This window comes from Zootoca vivipara, chromosome 9 (genome assembly GCF_963506605.1).
Source record: "Zootoca vivipara chromosome 9, rZooViv1.1, whole genome shotgun sequence".
In the NCBI taxonomy this organism is placed as follows: Eukaryota; Metazoa; Chordata; class Lepidosauria; order Squamata; family Lacertidae; genus Zootoca; species Zootoca vivipara.
The window spans coordinates 45,259,072-45,274,206 of NC_083284.1; the positions used below are offsets into that span (position 1 = coordinate 45,259,072).

Below are 15,135 nucleotides of genomic sequence, written 5' to 3' on the forward strand. Positions count from 1 at the left end.
TCAGTCTGAAAAACATCCCCCACTTCTGGACTAAAGGGTGCTGGTAAGAGCTTGACAAGCACCTACAGATTATTTATAAGATTAGAAATAAGGAAGAACAGGTGTGTGCACATACACCGTTTATTCTGGTGTATAAGACGACTTTTGAAACCAGGAAAATCTTTTCAAAAGTTGGGGGTCATCTTATACGCTGGGTATAAGATCTGCGGTGGCCGCATACGGTGGGGTGGAGCTAAAAAACGGCCACGGCCGCATCCCTTCCGTATGTGGCGACTGTGCAAGCGGCTGCCACTTTCTTTTTGTGCAGGAAGGGGGGGATGCGCGGGGCTTTCCTCCCTCCTCCTTGCATGGAAAGAAAGCGGAAGCCACTTACTCTCTCTCTCCCCCCACTCGCCTCGGTGCCTGGAAGAAATAAAGAATTTTTTTATTTGGTGTGCGTTGGAAGTTTGGGATATACTCGTTACGGCAAGTATATCCCAAACTCTATATTTTGACTGGAAAAGTAGGGGGGTCGTCTTATATGCCCAGTTGCCTTATACGCCGGCATATACGGTACATTTAACAGCAGCTACCAACCTTGATTTCACCACTTCCACCGGCACTGAGCACATTCCTCCATCCTTGCTCCCTGGCTCTGTTTATTCTTTCCATCTGGAAAAGAGGACGTTTGTGTGTGTGTGTGAGAAAACGGGACTCCAAAAACTGATGAATATTTTGAACATGAAACTTTTAGAGTTAGAAGTGAAAAGTCAAAAGCATTTTACCCTTTCCTTCTCAAGTCTTCTCATCTGCTCAGCCTTGAGGAAACTGATCTGTAAGATGTTTTGAAATGATTAACATATTATACCAACCATCTGCTATGGTAACATATGAGACCTATTCCTCCATTCCATCGTTAAAAACTGAACAAAAATAGTGACTCTCTTTAATTTACCTGTTCACGCTGTCTTTTGTCCTTCTCAAAAATGTCATGTCTTTTTTTTTTAGCAGCTTCCTGGAAAATAAATACAGATTCAAACCCTGAGCCATTATTCCCTGAGAATTAGGTCAGGATGGTTAGGACTTCATAGTAAGAGGCATATTCTAGAGGTTTTTATACACACACACACACACACACACACACACACACACACACACACACAGAAAGAGATATATAAAAATAAGGTTAGAGGATATCTAGTGGAAGGAAATAAGGAGGAAAGGTTTGAAGGTTTTGTTTTGTATTTAAAAGTATTTTGCTTAGTTTCCTTTGTTTCCATGTCTTTATACCTCAAACATTTTCCTCCTTTCTTCTACAGGTTTCCCTTTCTTCACTGGAGGTGGAGGGGCCTAAATAAAGAGTGAAACTACAAATTAGAAGGAATGCATGTACCATGTGCTGCAGAACGTAACTGAGCATGGAGAATCAATAACGCAGGAATAAACTAAGTTAACTTTGCAAACTTGCTACAGTATTAATCTTACAGTTTCGGCCTCTCCATGTGCACTGAGAAATAAAAACCACACTTTGGTCAGTGGATCTTATTGTCGGGAAACTACACATAGGACTTGATTTGATTTCAATACCATTGACTCCCTAGTAAATGCATCAAGTACTGAAGCCTTAATGTATTCTCAGCAGTACAGACAAAAGTGAACACCATTTTTCATCCATTCATTTATCTGATTGCCCAACAGTGTGACGAAGACAGCAATACTGACACAAGTATTTTGCTGTTTTTAGAGTTATTTTGTTAATAGAAAACAAAACATAAATAAAGTGCATCTCTATCCCTCCTCCCCTGCCACATCATACCAACTAACTTACACATGGGAGACTGCATGCAAATTTTAATGCCAGGTAAAAGCCAGTTGGTCTCACATCATGCGTCTATGGTGGAACATTTCAAAGTTGCCAAAGTTATCACTGTTTTAGCATAGAGAAATGAGGACATATAAGGAAAATATTTGACAGAATTCCCAACTAGAGTGACACTAAAAAAATTATATTTTTTGGTATGCTTATAGATTACTTGATGCAGTCAACGGAGTGGATTCCTGGTGATGGAAATTGGCAGGAAGCCCTAAAACAGGGCTTTTTGGGAAGGCTGGGCTTGAGCAGCCTAGGATCCATTGGATCCCTAGACAATCCTGCTGCATCTCATATTGTAAATAATAAAGAAAAAGACGAAGTCAACGGTAGATGACACAAATTTAAATAGTCAAATAAAACAAATCTGCTCAAATAAAAAGCAAATGAGATGCTAAATATTTAAGATGGTGCACGTACCAACAGGGTCAGTATAACATCATAACTTACTCATGAAGACCCACTAGGCTGTGCCACTTTATACTTTGAAATACCAAATCAACACTTTGATTCCACTGAGTTTTTGAAGCTTGCTTGTTGTTATTATAGCATTTTAGGTTTTCTTTTCAGGAATGTTTACTGGCAGAGTTTCTTTGCTGTTATTTTATTATATGGTCTTTGTACACTTTTTACACTGGGTGGAACCAAAACACGCTATAACACCTTCCAGCTGTGTTATGGGCCTTAATGCAGATATAATTGCATGCAGCGATATGTGAGCAAGTCCAAAACTATTCACAGCCAATCTATACTGGAATGTGAGTGGAAAGGCAACAGATGCCACATTGGATGCTTTGCACCTGAATGCGCATCACAATGCAATTGCACTAGTTACATACCGTGTTTCCACTCCCGCAAGGGAATCTATCAGTCGCTGAAACTATGCCCATGACAAGTTGACACAAACAAAATGCAGTTAAGGTTTAAAAGACACAAACACCAAAGTCCCAACATATAACATACACTTTCTCTACCACCCCCATCAAAAAGATATACTTTTGTTTCATTGCTGAATATTTTTTCTCACCTGTCGGCATTTAATCGAAGGCTTCTCATAGGGCTTTTTTGCTGCATCCCCAGACTTCTTAAGCATTAAAGGCACTCCATATTTAGCAGCAGGTTTTGTGATTTTTTGAGCTGGTGCAGCAGAAGCCAAGTTTTGTCCTTGAGCCGGTCTCTTTGCTATGCAAGAGAGAACACACACACAAAAAGAACTCCTTTACACAACACTGGGTTTCTTTAGGAACCTGTCCTAAGACTAAGGAAGATTCAAAAATAATTCTCTTCTTATCCAGAGTTAGGCATGCTGATATTATTTGGCTTAGGTACAACACACTCCATATAAGACTGAACTGGTTGAATGCTTATTTGAAAAGAGGAAGAGAAGACACAACTGTTATTCCTTACTTACTTATGACAAATATTGGTAACCTTTTATATTATTTCTTTCAAGTCTACATGTTCCCCACCTGGCCATGTGCCAAAGCAATCTTCACCTACATACCTGGCAAAAGGAATAGTTTATTATCTTAAATCAAAATGCTCTGGCTACAAGCTACATATTTGGAACTGATTCTGAAGCAACATTGCATTGTTTCAAACAAATTACTTGTAATATAAGTTAACAATAAGCAAGTTTTATAACTTGAGAAATTTCCCGTTAATACTGTACTGCTATCATGCACAAAAGCTGATCTGTGAAAATGCATTTCAAAACCAAGTTTCTAGATGAAGATTCCTTTCCTTATGCATAGGCTATCTTGGATGAATAAAAATGAATTCTAAACTAGGGGCTCTAAACGTCATGAATGTTCTGCATTTGCTACTGTCACCCGATACTCTGTTGAGAGATCAGGTCAATGATGTATTTGAATATGCTAATATGCACCTAAGAGGATTTTTTTCATATATTACCTGGTCCAGCATGAGGTCCAAACTTCTGAAATACTTTATGGCTAAATTCTTCTGCGATAAGCTGAAAGAATAATTTTACGTTAGAGAGTAACACAGAGTCTAACAGTTACTGGATGATGAATGAATTGAATAAATGTTTCCACAAACATTTGTTACAAAACCAGAAGAGTATATATAGAGATAGCTGTACCCTAACGTGGATGTTCATACCTTTTAAAAAAGCTGTTTACTAGTTATGAACCTGAACTCAAACTCATGGGAAGTTCTGAAGAAGAAATGTATAAAGCTCATTCACCTTGTCCCAGAGACAAACTGCGTACAGTGTTCAGTAATTACATGTTGGATACAGATTGCAATCTTTTTAACATTTCATCACATAAATGGCCTTGAACACACAACCAGCATGCAACATTTCAATGAGCCAATAAAGGTCACACTGTCACAAGGTGCATGTCTGAACTTTCCATGGAAGCTCTCTATGTGCTTGAGGAGGGGACCCCGTTATACTTTGACAAGATATTTTATGCTTTTAACAATGTACCTAATTAGAGAGGTATTTAAGTATTATCGAAAAATATTGTTCAAGGATGCTTTAGCAGGCTCTATTCAAGTTACTTACACATATGACTATGATTCTAATCTCAAAGTCTTATCTAAAATGTTGATGCCCTCTTTTATGTCAGGGCTGGGGAACATTCTCTCATGGGCAACCTTCCAGAGGTGGATGTGGCAAAAGGGTGTGACCAGGCACACACAACTCTTCAGGCAAGCAAGGGATATTATCACTGTTAATGAATACATTCCAGCCAGGTAAAAAATCACTAAACACAGAGCAGGACCCATGAGGGGTGTGACTGCAGTGGGAAGATGGCCTGGGCAAAGTCCCAAGGGCGTGATAGAGAGGTGTGAATTTGACCCCAAGGTCTGAGGTTCCACACCCCTGTATATGTAAACTACTTTGTTTATGTATAAGTATCTTAAATAATTAAAGTTTGAATTTGAAACGGTGTGTTAATTAAAATATATATATACTGCTTTACAGTGGCATTTCAGTGTTCTTATTCTATAGAAGAATAATCAAAAACACAGTAGTAACTAATTTGCTAACATACATAGATATATTGCACAGAACTGAAAGACTTCTTAATTAACAGAAGCAGCACATTTATGATGGGCTTCTTAAACTTATTGCATAGTAGACCATTTATGACAATAGGTCGAAGTACATACCTGGGGTGTTAGAAATTTTTCAATACGCTTAGCTATAAAAATTTTCTCCAATATGGAGTTGACTGATGGCCTATCCCTAGGATTTCTTTTAAATAACTGTGAAATCAGACCCCGGAGGTCATGGGAATAATGCACAGAAACAGGAGGAAATGATCCGGAAATTATCTTGAGTACCAGATTTTTCATATTTCCAGCTTCAAACTGCAGAGATAAGTGCAATTTGTATGTATTAGACAGTAGTAATGCCACAGCAAAACAGCAAAAGAAGACAACTGAATTTCTTAATGCTACAAAAATCAAAATTACTGCGTCCCCCCAGAAAAAAAGCACTGGTCAAAACTCATTGGGTTCAATTCTTTCCATTTATTATTTTTTTAAAAAAATTGCCACACATGTAAAGCTGAATGCATAAAAGTTAAATGTGTGCAAGTTGCAGGCTTACTGTAATTGCTCTAAGGCTGCAGAATGGGGGTAGAATCTTTTGGGGAAGTGAAATTCCCTCCCTTTTAAAAATCCCATCAACAATGTGGTACATTATCGAAGCCAGCTAACAGCTGTATTTGGGGCCTTGACTTGTGTCACATGCTGATACTTTAAATCTTATCATGGGTATGCAATTATCTATTACTGTAGTTCAATTCTCTCCTACCACCCCCTCCACATAACTACATAAAGTATACAATCAGCAGAACACAAGTGATTTTGATGTCAAAATACCTAAACAAAAAATATTGCATTTTCTGGGCATTGGAAAAAAAAGTTTCGTTTATGAAGTATTTAGAAATGTCAACTTACTGCATGTTTCAGTGTGCACATTTCATAGAGAACACAACCAAGAGCCCATATGTCACTAATGAAACAAGACACAGAACATTAGTTTCCACAGACCCCCTAGGTGATCAATAGTCTAGCTTGTGCTTGAAACTTGGGTTGGCTTGTATTACTTCCGGTCACCTTCTTAAATTCAGCTATGCCTATATATGTACATTTCAGCTGGGGCAAATTCTGCCATCCAAATGGTTATCCAAGCTTCTACGGTTGTGCAAATTGCAATGGCTGAAATTCTGTTCACTTGTGCAACATGCACCATCTAAGCAACAATGGGGACCTTATCAGCCTGCTTATAGCTTTTTGTTCTACTGGTTGCTTAGATAAGATGACTTTCTCATCCATCATTTGCCCTTTTCTCTGGGCCAGGTGCAAAGTTAAGGTAGGTCGTTTATGGAAGTGTAATTGGGTATCCACTTCCATAAATGAGCGAACTGTCATTTATGATCAAATTGTCAAATTACTGTATTATTTTGTTATATGGAAGACATTTATAATAATAATAATAATAATAATAATAATAATAATATATTAGTTATACCCCGCCCATCTGGCTGGGTTTCCCCAGCCACTCTGGGCGGCTTCCAACAGAAAAATAAAACACAATAATCTATTAAACATTAAAAGCCTCCCTGAACAGGGCTGCCTTCAGATGTCTTCTAAAAGTCTGGTAGTTGTTTTCCTCTTTGACATCTGTTGGGAGGGCGTTCCACAGGGAAATTTAGATTTCCCACTTCTGGTTCACATCTTGGACTGGCCTTGGGGTCAAAGCATATCAGTCTGGCCTAAGATAGTTATTATTCTTAACAGCCAGAAGGAAGCGATAAAGGGTAAGGGATATTTTATCTCTCCCTAACCCCATGAGTCAATTCTGACAGGGGGGTGGGGCCACCCACCTATCAGTAACCTCTCAGTAACCTGATGTCATCAGAGGTGGGTGACCCTGCCCACCTGTCAGTGTTGATCAGTAGGGATGGGAGTCTGCTTTGCCAGTGTTCCCTGCAAGGAATGTGTTGGCAAATCAGCACCCAGCAGGACTGAACCCTCTGCTCACCAGCTAGTGGAGAGTGCAATACTGCTGGCCGCAGCAATCTGCTTCACCAGCACATTCTCTACATGGAATAGATACTCTGCACTGCTCTCTGTTATTCAAGTGCCCCAAAATGATAACCAATGCTGAGGCTGGATAAAAGTGGGTTGGCTTCTGTGTTTTCACACAACAGTATGATGAAGTCAGTTGGATAAATTGCATTGCAGTAAAAGACTATGGCATCTACATACAACTGAAGATAAGTTAAGCCTACAGCTAAATACTACCTTTTATTGTTGTAAGGCTTATTCTCACAGATTTCTGGCGACAAGTAATACGGCGTTCCTATGCAAGTTCGAGCAAGTTCCACTGTACTAAAAATAAAAATATAATGAATTATAGTAGTACTGTGAATTATAGTAGTATTGTAGTACTGTGTGAATTGCGCAAAACGTATTTCAGTATTACCTATTAAGAACTCGAGCTATTCCAAAGTCCCCCAACTGTATTGTTCCATCTTTGGTTAAAAATATATTCTGGAGTAGAAACAAGAAAAATGCAGTACACTAACACAAAGTTAAATTCAGTAGAGAAGAAAGTAACTTATACCGAATTTGGCAATCATTACAAGAAACTATTTTTAGCTGAATGCATATTAACATTTCTTAGTCAGCTGTTATTAACAACTGATTGGTAACTAAGAGTATTTCCAAACAATTTTTGACAAATCTGTTTGCTTAAAGCTCATGAACATAATTGTAATATGTAACCTGAAAGCTAATCCCATGCACTCTAAACCAAGATATAAGCTTATACTGGAAATATGGGAAGGTGTGCATTCCATCTTGGTTTGTCTAAACTAACCATATTTAGAATAAACGTATCTCAGGTTCAGACCTAACAGGAAACTCAAGGTTGATTAAAAACTAAAAGTGAAAACTTTGTTCTTCTCTTGTACGCAAAGTGGAGGAGAGGAAGGAGCTGCCTTCTTGGTGCTCATATAACGTTGAACCATACTTTTAGCATTACATGTGAAGTAAGCCTTAGCCTGTAAGTGCACAAACCCTTGTTCTTTCTGGAAAGTCCTGACATAGGTTTGTTCTCTCATCAGTGTTTCGGAGAAAGTAGGCTAAAGCCTAGCTATTAGAATATTGACATTCAATAAAAAAAAGTTTCAATGAACTTACTTGTGACTTTATGTCTCGATGCAATATTTTTCTGTCATGCACATGTTTCAGTGCTAAGCAGATCTGCACAAACCAGTCCATGATCTAAAAGAAGTTAGAATTGACATTGCATTTCAGAGGCAAAGCAAAAGTCAGAATTGCAACCACATTTTTTCTGGTTGGCACCAATGCCAGCCATTATTGTGGACGTAGTGGGTGTCTATCAGAGCTAGAACATCTACAGTTATCAAGCAATATAAATCTTAAATCCTCTTACCTGGTCTTCTGAAAACAAGACACCTTTCTGTGTATTAATTTTTTTAAACAGGTCTCCTCCTTCACAATAGTCCATCACTATGTAAAGACAGCCACCTTCTGTAAAATACATACATACATACATACATTCACACAAGTGTTAATTTACACTTCACATTGCACCACACTGGCCAGTAATTTGTTTAGCTTCCATTACTGTGTATTTTCTAACTCATACAGGAGACATGAAAAATTGTAGACTTGCTGCCCAATCCAGATCCAGATCAGGCTATTTCTGGCCCATGCCAATTTTACATGTGTTCATTTATATAAGTCCATTCCGTGGATAGGCAAACTAAGATGCAGGGGCCAGATCTGGTCCAATCGCCTTCTCAATCGGGCCAAAGGACGGTTTTTACATGAATAGAATGTGTCCTTTTATTTAAAATGCATCTCTGGGTTATTTCTGGGGCATAGGAATCTGTACACCCCCCCAAAAAAAATATAGTTCGGCCTCCCCACAAGGTCTGAGGGAGAATGGACTGCCCCACTGCTGAAAACGTTTGCTGACTCCTGGTCCATTCCATCCATCGTTCATCCCAGACACTGAGATTCAGCACTGAGGGCCTTCTGGCATTTTCCACACTGTGAGAAATGAAGCTACAGAGAACCAGGCAGAGGGCCTTCTCAGTAGTAGCGGCCATCCTGTGGAATGCCCTCCCCTCAGATATCAAGGATATGAGTAACCTTTAGAAGACATCTGAAGGCAGCCATATATAGGGAAGCTTTTTAAGGTTAAATGTTTTACTATGGTTTTTATATATGCTGTAAGCTGCCCAGAGGAGCTGGGGCAACCCAATCAGATGGGCAGGGTACAAATTATTTTATTATTATTATTACTACTACTACTACACTTCCACATTAGTCTGATTTTTTAAAAAGAAAATTCAAGCAAAATTTTGTATTAATATATGTATCTTATCTGAAACGCATTTCTAAACATACTTCACTATAAAATGAGGTTGTTTTTTTTTTAAAAAAAGCACACATATTTTGGTTAATTTTTTCTGAGCTGAGAACAGTATGGGAAGGTTCAGAGAAGCGTGATATCTAAAAGATAACTGCGTTCTGATCTGCATATTAGACTGGGAGATGGAAATTAGGTCAGTTTGCTTAGTAATGTGGGCCTAATGAAAATCTTCTCCATCCCTTCTTTTAAGTAAGCACACACAGAACTGCAGCATGCAACAAGAAATACTAAACAGAAAACTGGACGTTGAAAGGCAACACACAAACCCCAAATCAGGCACTTCAATCCAGTTCAGCTTTTTTATTTTAGATGCAGAGTTATTTTTAATCCTAACCTTCAAATGATTCTCTGTATAGCACAATATTTGGATGTTTCATGTTTGCCAGTACTGCAACTTCTCTCCTTGATTCTTCTCTCTCTTTATTTGACATCTTTAAAAGAAAAGCATTGTTTGTGAAAATATAAATATAAGGAAAGATGTAATGAAAGGAAATGAAACTCAAGAGACTCACCTTGGATATATTGATCTCCTTAATAACATATTGTTTGCCATTTTCCTTTGCTTTAACCAGAATTGCTTTTCCAAAAGATCCTTCACCAATCTTTTGCACCTTAATATATTTGTCCATGGTACTTTGCTAAGGCATCCTTATGTATGGGCTAGGGAGAAAAAGTGAACTTTTTAACGGAATAACCAAGTTGCTCTTTTTGTATCTGCCAGATCAATTTATGCATCATAAGCCAGTTTCCAAATCACTTGTCTTTTTAGATGCCATCAAGCCATTACTTTTAGCACTCAGTATGACATACCGACTTTATATTAATCACACTGACCTCATCCCCAAAGTCATGTGGTGGCATTTAGTCTAATGTAATACATTAGACCAGACATCCCCAAACTTCGGCCCTCCAGATGTTTTGGACTACAATTCCCATCATCCCTGACCACTGGTCCTGTTAGCTAGGGATCATGGGAGTTGTAGGCCAAAACATCTGGAGGGCCCCAGTTTGGAGATGCCTGCATTAGACTGTTGTGGTACATTATACATGGGGCCCACCTTACCCTTGAAGACTGCTAGGAAAATACCACTGGCCCACAACATGGCTGCCCAGTCACTGGCTACTATGGCCATAGGGGGCATATTTTTTCAAGTTTAAAAGACCAGCACTGCTTACTAGTTTTGAGGTTGTTAGGGCAAGGTACAATGCAAAATTGTGTTTTTGACCCTACAGAGTTTGGCAGTCAATTCCACTCATCTGGGATGAAGAACCCATGATCTGCAGTGGTAGAGCACATGCTTTGCAGTAACATGTCTCACGTTCAATTACTGGTGTCTCCAAGTAGGGATGGTAAAGACTGCTGCCTTAAACCCTGGAAAGCCTCTGCTAGTCAGTGTTGACAAAACGGATCTAGATGGCACAACAGTCCAACTTGATATAATGCAGAAGATGCTTTTCGACTCCAACTCCCGGGGTTCAATCCCCATCGTCTCCAGATAGGGCTGGGAGAGGTGCAATCTGAACAAGTGGAGAGCAGCTATCAATCCGCACGACAACGTTGAGCAAGAGATGGACCAATGATCTGACTTGATGTAAGGCAGCTTCCTATGTCCTTCTGTATTCCCCAGATAAGGTGCACAGAATTGCAGCCCAATGCTACAATCATTAATATGATTAGTATAGCACATACACCACTTTTGCTGTTTTAGTACGGTAATATTTTGCTCTACCACTTTGTAAACCCAGTTTTGCCAAAATTTAGAAAACATGGAGTTCGGGCCTTTCAAAGTTATTAAAATTGGTTAACTACAACTCGCCTAAGCTGTAATGAATTAGAACTTACTTGGTACAATGTAAGGTGCCTTGTTTTCAACCAATTTTTATTCACTTCTCTGAAACGCCTGTAAAAAGCGGTTCGTGTGTAAAACCCTATTAGTTTAAGACCTGACAATACCCAGCAACTCAACCGTTCTCGATAAGGATGCTAACGGGTGGGAAGGGAGGGGCTCCTCATACTCCCCGTTGACGAAGTGGAGTGACTGACTTTCAGGCCATGGGAGTTACTCCGCGGCATAGCTGCCAAGTTTTCCCTTTTCTCGCGAGGAAGCCTATTCAGCATTAGGGAAAATCCCTTAAAAAAAGGGATAACTTGGCAGCTATGCTCCGCGGTAACTACATCGCATTTAAATACTGGAGCCCACTTCATGAACCTCTGCGCGGCAGCGTCCCAGGAGGAAAGAGGCTCACCTTCCTCCACCCATGTGCCCTTCGAGGAGCGAGCCTTCCCTCCTCAAAAGCGCCAATGCGGCCCCCGACACACCCATCGCTGCAGCAACAGCGTCGGCGACGACAACAAACAGGGCACAGCAAGGCACGAAGCGAGGCAACTTACTAAGCAGGAGCCCCAAGCACGGGAAGCAGGGAGGAGAAGCAGCCAGGCACCGCTGCTGCTGCTGCTGCAAAGCGAGCTGGGAAAGCGCCAGGCCCCCCCCCTCCTCAGGCTTCTTCCCTCCCGACCCTCAGCCTCTCCGGCCCCGCCACCTCTTTGCCGAACCCTGAGCCCACCTCACCCTTTTTCCAGAAGCACCAACCGAACCCGAGCTCCGCTCCCACCCCTTTCGCGTTGCTATAGGACGGCGACATCAAACCTCCGCCCTGCCATTGGGCGAAGCCGTGGCCCTGAAGGTTCGGATGCACCACAGAGGGAGCGCCGTCAGCGCCTGCTTACAGCTTCACCCTGGTAACGCGGGAGAGAGAGAAGGTCACGTGACCCAAGTACCAAGTGAAAGCAGCGGATTGGGAAGGAGGCGCGGGGGGGGGGTTGAGGGTGAGCACCGGGAGGCCCGTCAATGCATGCGGCTACTCCTGCCTATTATTGCGTCTATACAAAATAAAATAAAAATTCATTCCAGTAGCACCTTAGAGACCAACTAAGTTTGTCATTGGTATGAGCTTTCGTGTGCATGCACACTTCTTCAGATATTATTGCGTGTAGTTAATGTTTCCCCAGCCCGCTTAATGTCTGAACATCCGTAGAGAGAGAGGGAGGATGGTGGAATATGGTCGGCCTACAACCTGCACAAACATTTTCCATTTAACTATCTATGCAGGTATGTGACCAAATCTTCCTTCATCGTCTCCTCGTCTCCCGCATTGCCACCTCGTTTATTTATGTTTGGATAACTGCAATAAAAACATGTATTCTAGTACAGTTTTTTAATAAATGCTTACAGTATTTTGAAGATTATCTCTTATCCAATCCGCCCCATCCCCTTTCACATGGCATTGCTGAAGTCATTGCTTGGTAGGCCTGAAGTATCTCCCCGTTATGATGGGGATAATAATCTACAACCAACGTGTGTTGCCAAAATGTCCTATTGCGAGAAATGTCCACATAACTCTTGTTCAAATTTATTTTTCAGGAACCGTGCAGTAAGGCTGCAATCCTACATAATATATACACAGCCCCCTGGCAGTAAGGCTCATTGTGAATTCAACTCAGAAGTTGTTGTTTATTCGTTTAGTCGTGTCACGAAGAGTCGGACATGACTAAACGACTAAACAACAACTTCTGAGCAGACAAGAGCAGCAGTGTTGCATTAGTGGGTAATCTTAACTGCGGGCAAGGAGTATTCTATATTTTCCCTATTTTAGATGCATAGTGTGTATATATATATATATATATATATATATATATATATATATATATATATATATATATATATGTATATAAAATAAATAAAAACTTATATGATTACCGTTTGTACCACACATAAACAGTACCAAACCCTTACAAGCACCACATCTCATGCGACGGCGCTGTTAAGATTGAAACCTCAAAATGCCGCGGGGAACACCAGCTTTGCTAATAGCAAGGCTCAGTCCTGTCACTTGGCAAAACTTCAGGCGGACTTAAGGCGGCTGAAATTCCCGTGCAGCCGAGCGCTACCTAAACCCAGCGCTCTGTTCTTGCGGACATTGCGAAGACCAGCGGGCAGCGCTAACATCCTCGTACAGAGCGCGCACGCGCGGAGCCCGGGCCCACCTACCTTTAACACCGCCCAGTTAAAGCGCTCGCGTCCCCGGCACTGTCTGCGGCTGCGCCTGCGCGGCCGCGGAAACACTTATCACCCCCTCTTTTTCGAAGGGGAAGGGCGGGGTTCCGCTGAGCCGAGCGCCGATTTCTTGACGCTGATTGGCTGAGGCGTGACCTCGAGGCGTGGGCTGCGCGTGAAGACCCGCCCCCGCCACCCCGCGTTAGTTGGGCGGGAGGCGGCCGAGTCTCTCCGTCCGGCCCGACGAAGGGAGGATGTGTGAGCCCTTCTGCCGGGATCACCAGGCGGCGCCACACGGCCAGGTAGGGCGGGATGCGGCTGAAGCGAGGGAGCCGAGGCGGCGCCTGAGTGGCCTGGGGAGCGGGGAGGGCGAGGCGGGACGCGGTTCTCGCCTCAGGAAGGTGGTTGTGGCGTGAGGGGAGGCGGAGGGGAGCCTGCTGGAACGTGCCAGGTGATCCCGGGGCGAGAGGGTGAGGCGTCTGCGCTAAGGGGGTGAGCCCTTGCATACCCCTCGCCTCTGGAAGGCTCCTCTCCGCTGGCCGGGAAAAGGAAGCGTCATGCCGTACCCTGCCGTTGACATCGGCCCGAGGATATCCATGGGGCGGGGAGGATGGCCAGGCCACCTTCCTGCGCTCGCGACCCCCGTTTCCATTGATGGAATCTGCCTCTTGCCAAAGGGAAGGCTCCCCCCCCCAATGGTGCTGCCCTCCAGCTGCATGGCCCCCTAGCGGGGTTTCCTTCTGAGCAAATAAGTCCAGTGCCCTTCTGGAATCACCAAAGTTGCATAGGCAACTGTAAGCGAAGTTGGTTCTCCGATGGGTTTGTAGGGTTTGTATACATGCCTACTCGGAAGTAGTGTTATTTACTCCCAAGCAAATCTGTGGCCTTGATGTTTGACAGCTTGTGTTGCAACATTAATATGTGGCAATTACCAGTATGCGTTGATTTGTACTCCTCAGCAATGACTGTAATTAACTTGTTGGCGGGTAGAAAATACACTTGCATAGTTCTCACAAGTCCCATCCTAAGTCTCACAAAGGCAGCTGTATTTCCCGCCCTCCCCCCCCCCGCAACCTGCTGCCATTTAAATGTTTTGGACTATAACTCTTGTCAGGGCAGATGACTGTTGTAGTCTATCTATAACATCTAGTCAACACCAGGTTGGGGAAAGGCCGCTCTAAGAAGTTTCACTCACTTTCTTAATTAATGAGCTATATGCTTACCTAAAAATATTTTTATTGGAAGCTAAGTGTAAGGCTGACTCCCTACAGGGAGCTAGCCCCCATCATCCTAACGTCCACCTCGCCAAGCACAGGGAGCAGCAGTGGGTCTGAGGCAGCCAGGGGGGAAGGGACAGACTCTGAGGGAGAGAGCAGCCAGCGTGTGGAAAGATGGAAAAGCCCAGGGGAGGAGAGATGTAGGCAAGGGCTCTGGGATGCTGGAGAGCCATTGCAGCGCTTTGGCCTGGAGGAGGCTGAGGGGGCATCGCTCCTTCCGGCGCAAGAGTTAAGGAGAGCACCGCAACGCAGGTCAAGGAGGAGGCATTTTTGGGGTGCCCCGACTACTTTGCTGGCGTAGGAACAGACGTACGCCATTGCTGGATTCTGGTTCGGACTGAGAGGTCATGTTTTAAGCTATCTCTGCACTGTAAATACCATGCACAATAAAAGCCTTTAAAGACAAACTGGACTCAAGCGGAGTTACTCTAGAGTAGCTACGGCGACCCTCTGGCACTAAGCTTCATGTATCCCAAATTAATTTGCAACACAAGTTGCCAA

The 15,135-nt window shown here is 42.5% G+C and overlaps 2 protein-coding genes across 10 annotated transcripts in view; one reads left to right on the top strand and one right to left on the bottom strand.

Moving 5' to 3' along the window:
• Positions 1–12,006, bottom strand: part of NEK1 (NIMA related kinase 1) — a 38,398-nt gene extending 26,392 nt beyond the window's left edge. For 2 of the 6 annotated variants that reach the window (XM_060278696.1, XM_035112225.2), the window contains exons 1-15: positions 11,695–11,864; positions 9,815–9,962; positions 9,637–9,733; positions 8,295–8,392; positions 8,039–8,122; positions 7,320–7,387; positions 7,139–7,225; positions 5,789–5,843; positions 4,994–5,194; positions 3,764–3,824; positions 2,877–3,031; positions 1,270–1,329; positions 935–994; positions 765–812; positions 577–651 (exon numbers count right to left, since the gene is read on the bottom strand). In XM_060278696.1, the coding sequence (XP_060134679.1) occupies positions 577–651; positions 765–812; positions 935–994; positions 1,270–1,329; positions 2,877–3,031; positions 3,764–3,824; positions 4,994–5,194; positions 5,789–5,843; positions 7,139–7,225; positions 7,320–7,387; positions 8,039–8,122; positions 8,295–8,392; positions 9,637–9,733; positions 9,815–9,931 (1,266 nt within the window). In that variant the 5' untranslated portion in view covers positions 9,932–9,962; positions 11,695–11,864. The other 4 variants (XM_035112224.2, XM_035112227.2, XM_035112226.2 and 1 more) reach the window with 4 other exon arrangements.
• Positions 12,007–13,546: 1,540 nt separating this feature from the next.
• The window catches only part of CLCN3 (chloride voltage-gated channel 3), a 54,104-nt gene continuing 52,515 nt past the window's right edge, over positions 13,547–15,135 (top strand). For all 4 annotated transcript variants that reach the window (XM_035111621.2, XM_035111626.2, XM_035111622.2 and 1 more), the window contains exon 1: positions 13,547–13,659. The gene's annotated coding sequence lies outside the window, so the exon portion shown is untranslated. The remainder of the gene's footprint in view (positions 13,660–15,135) is intronic.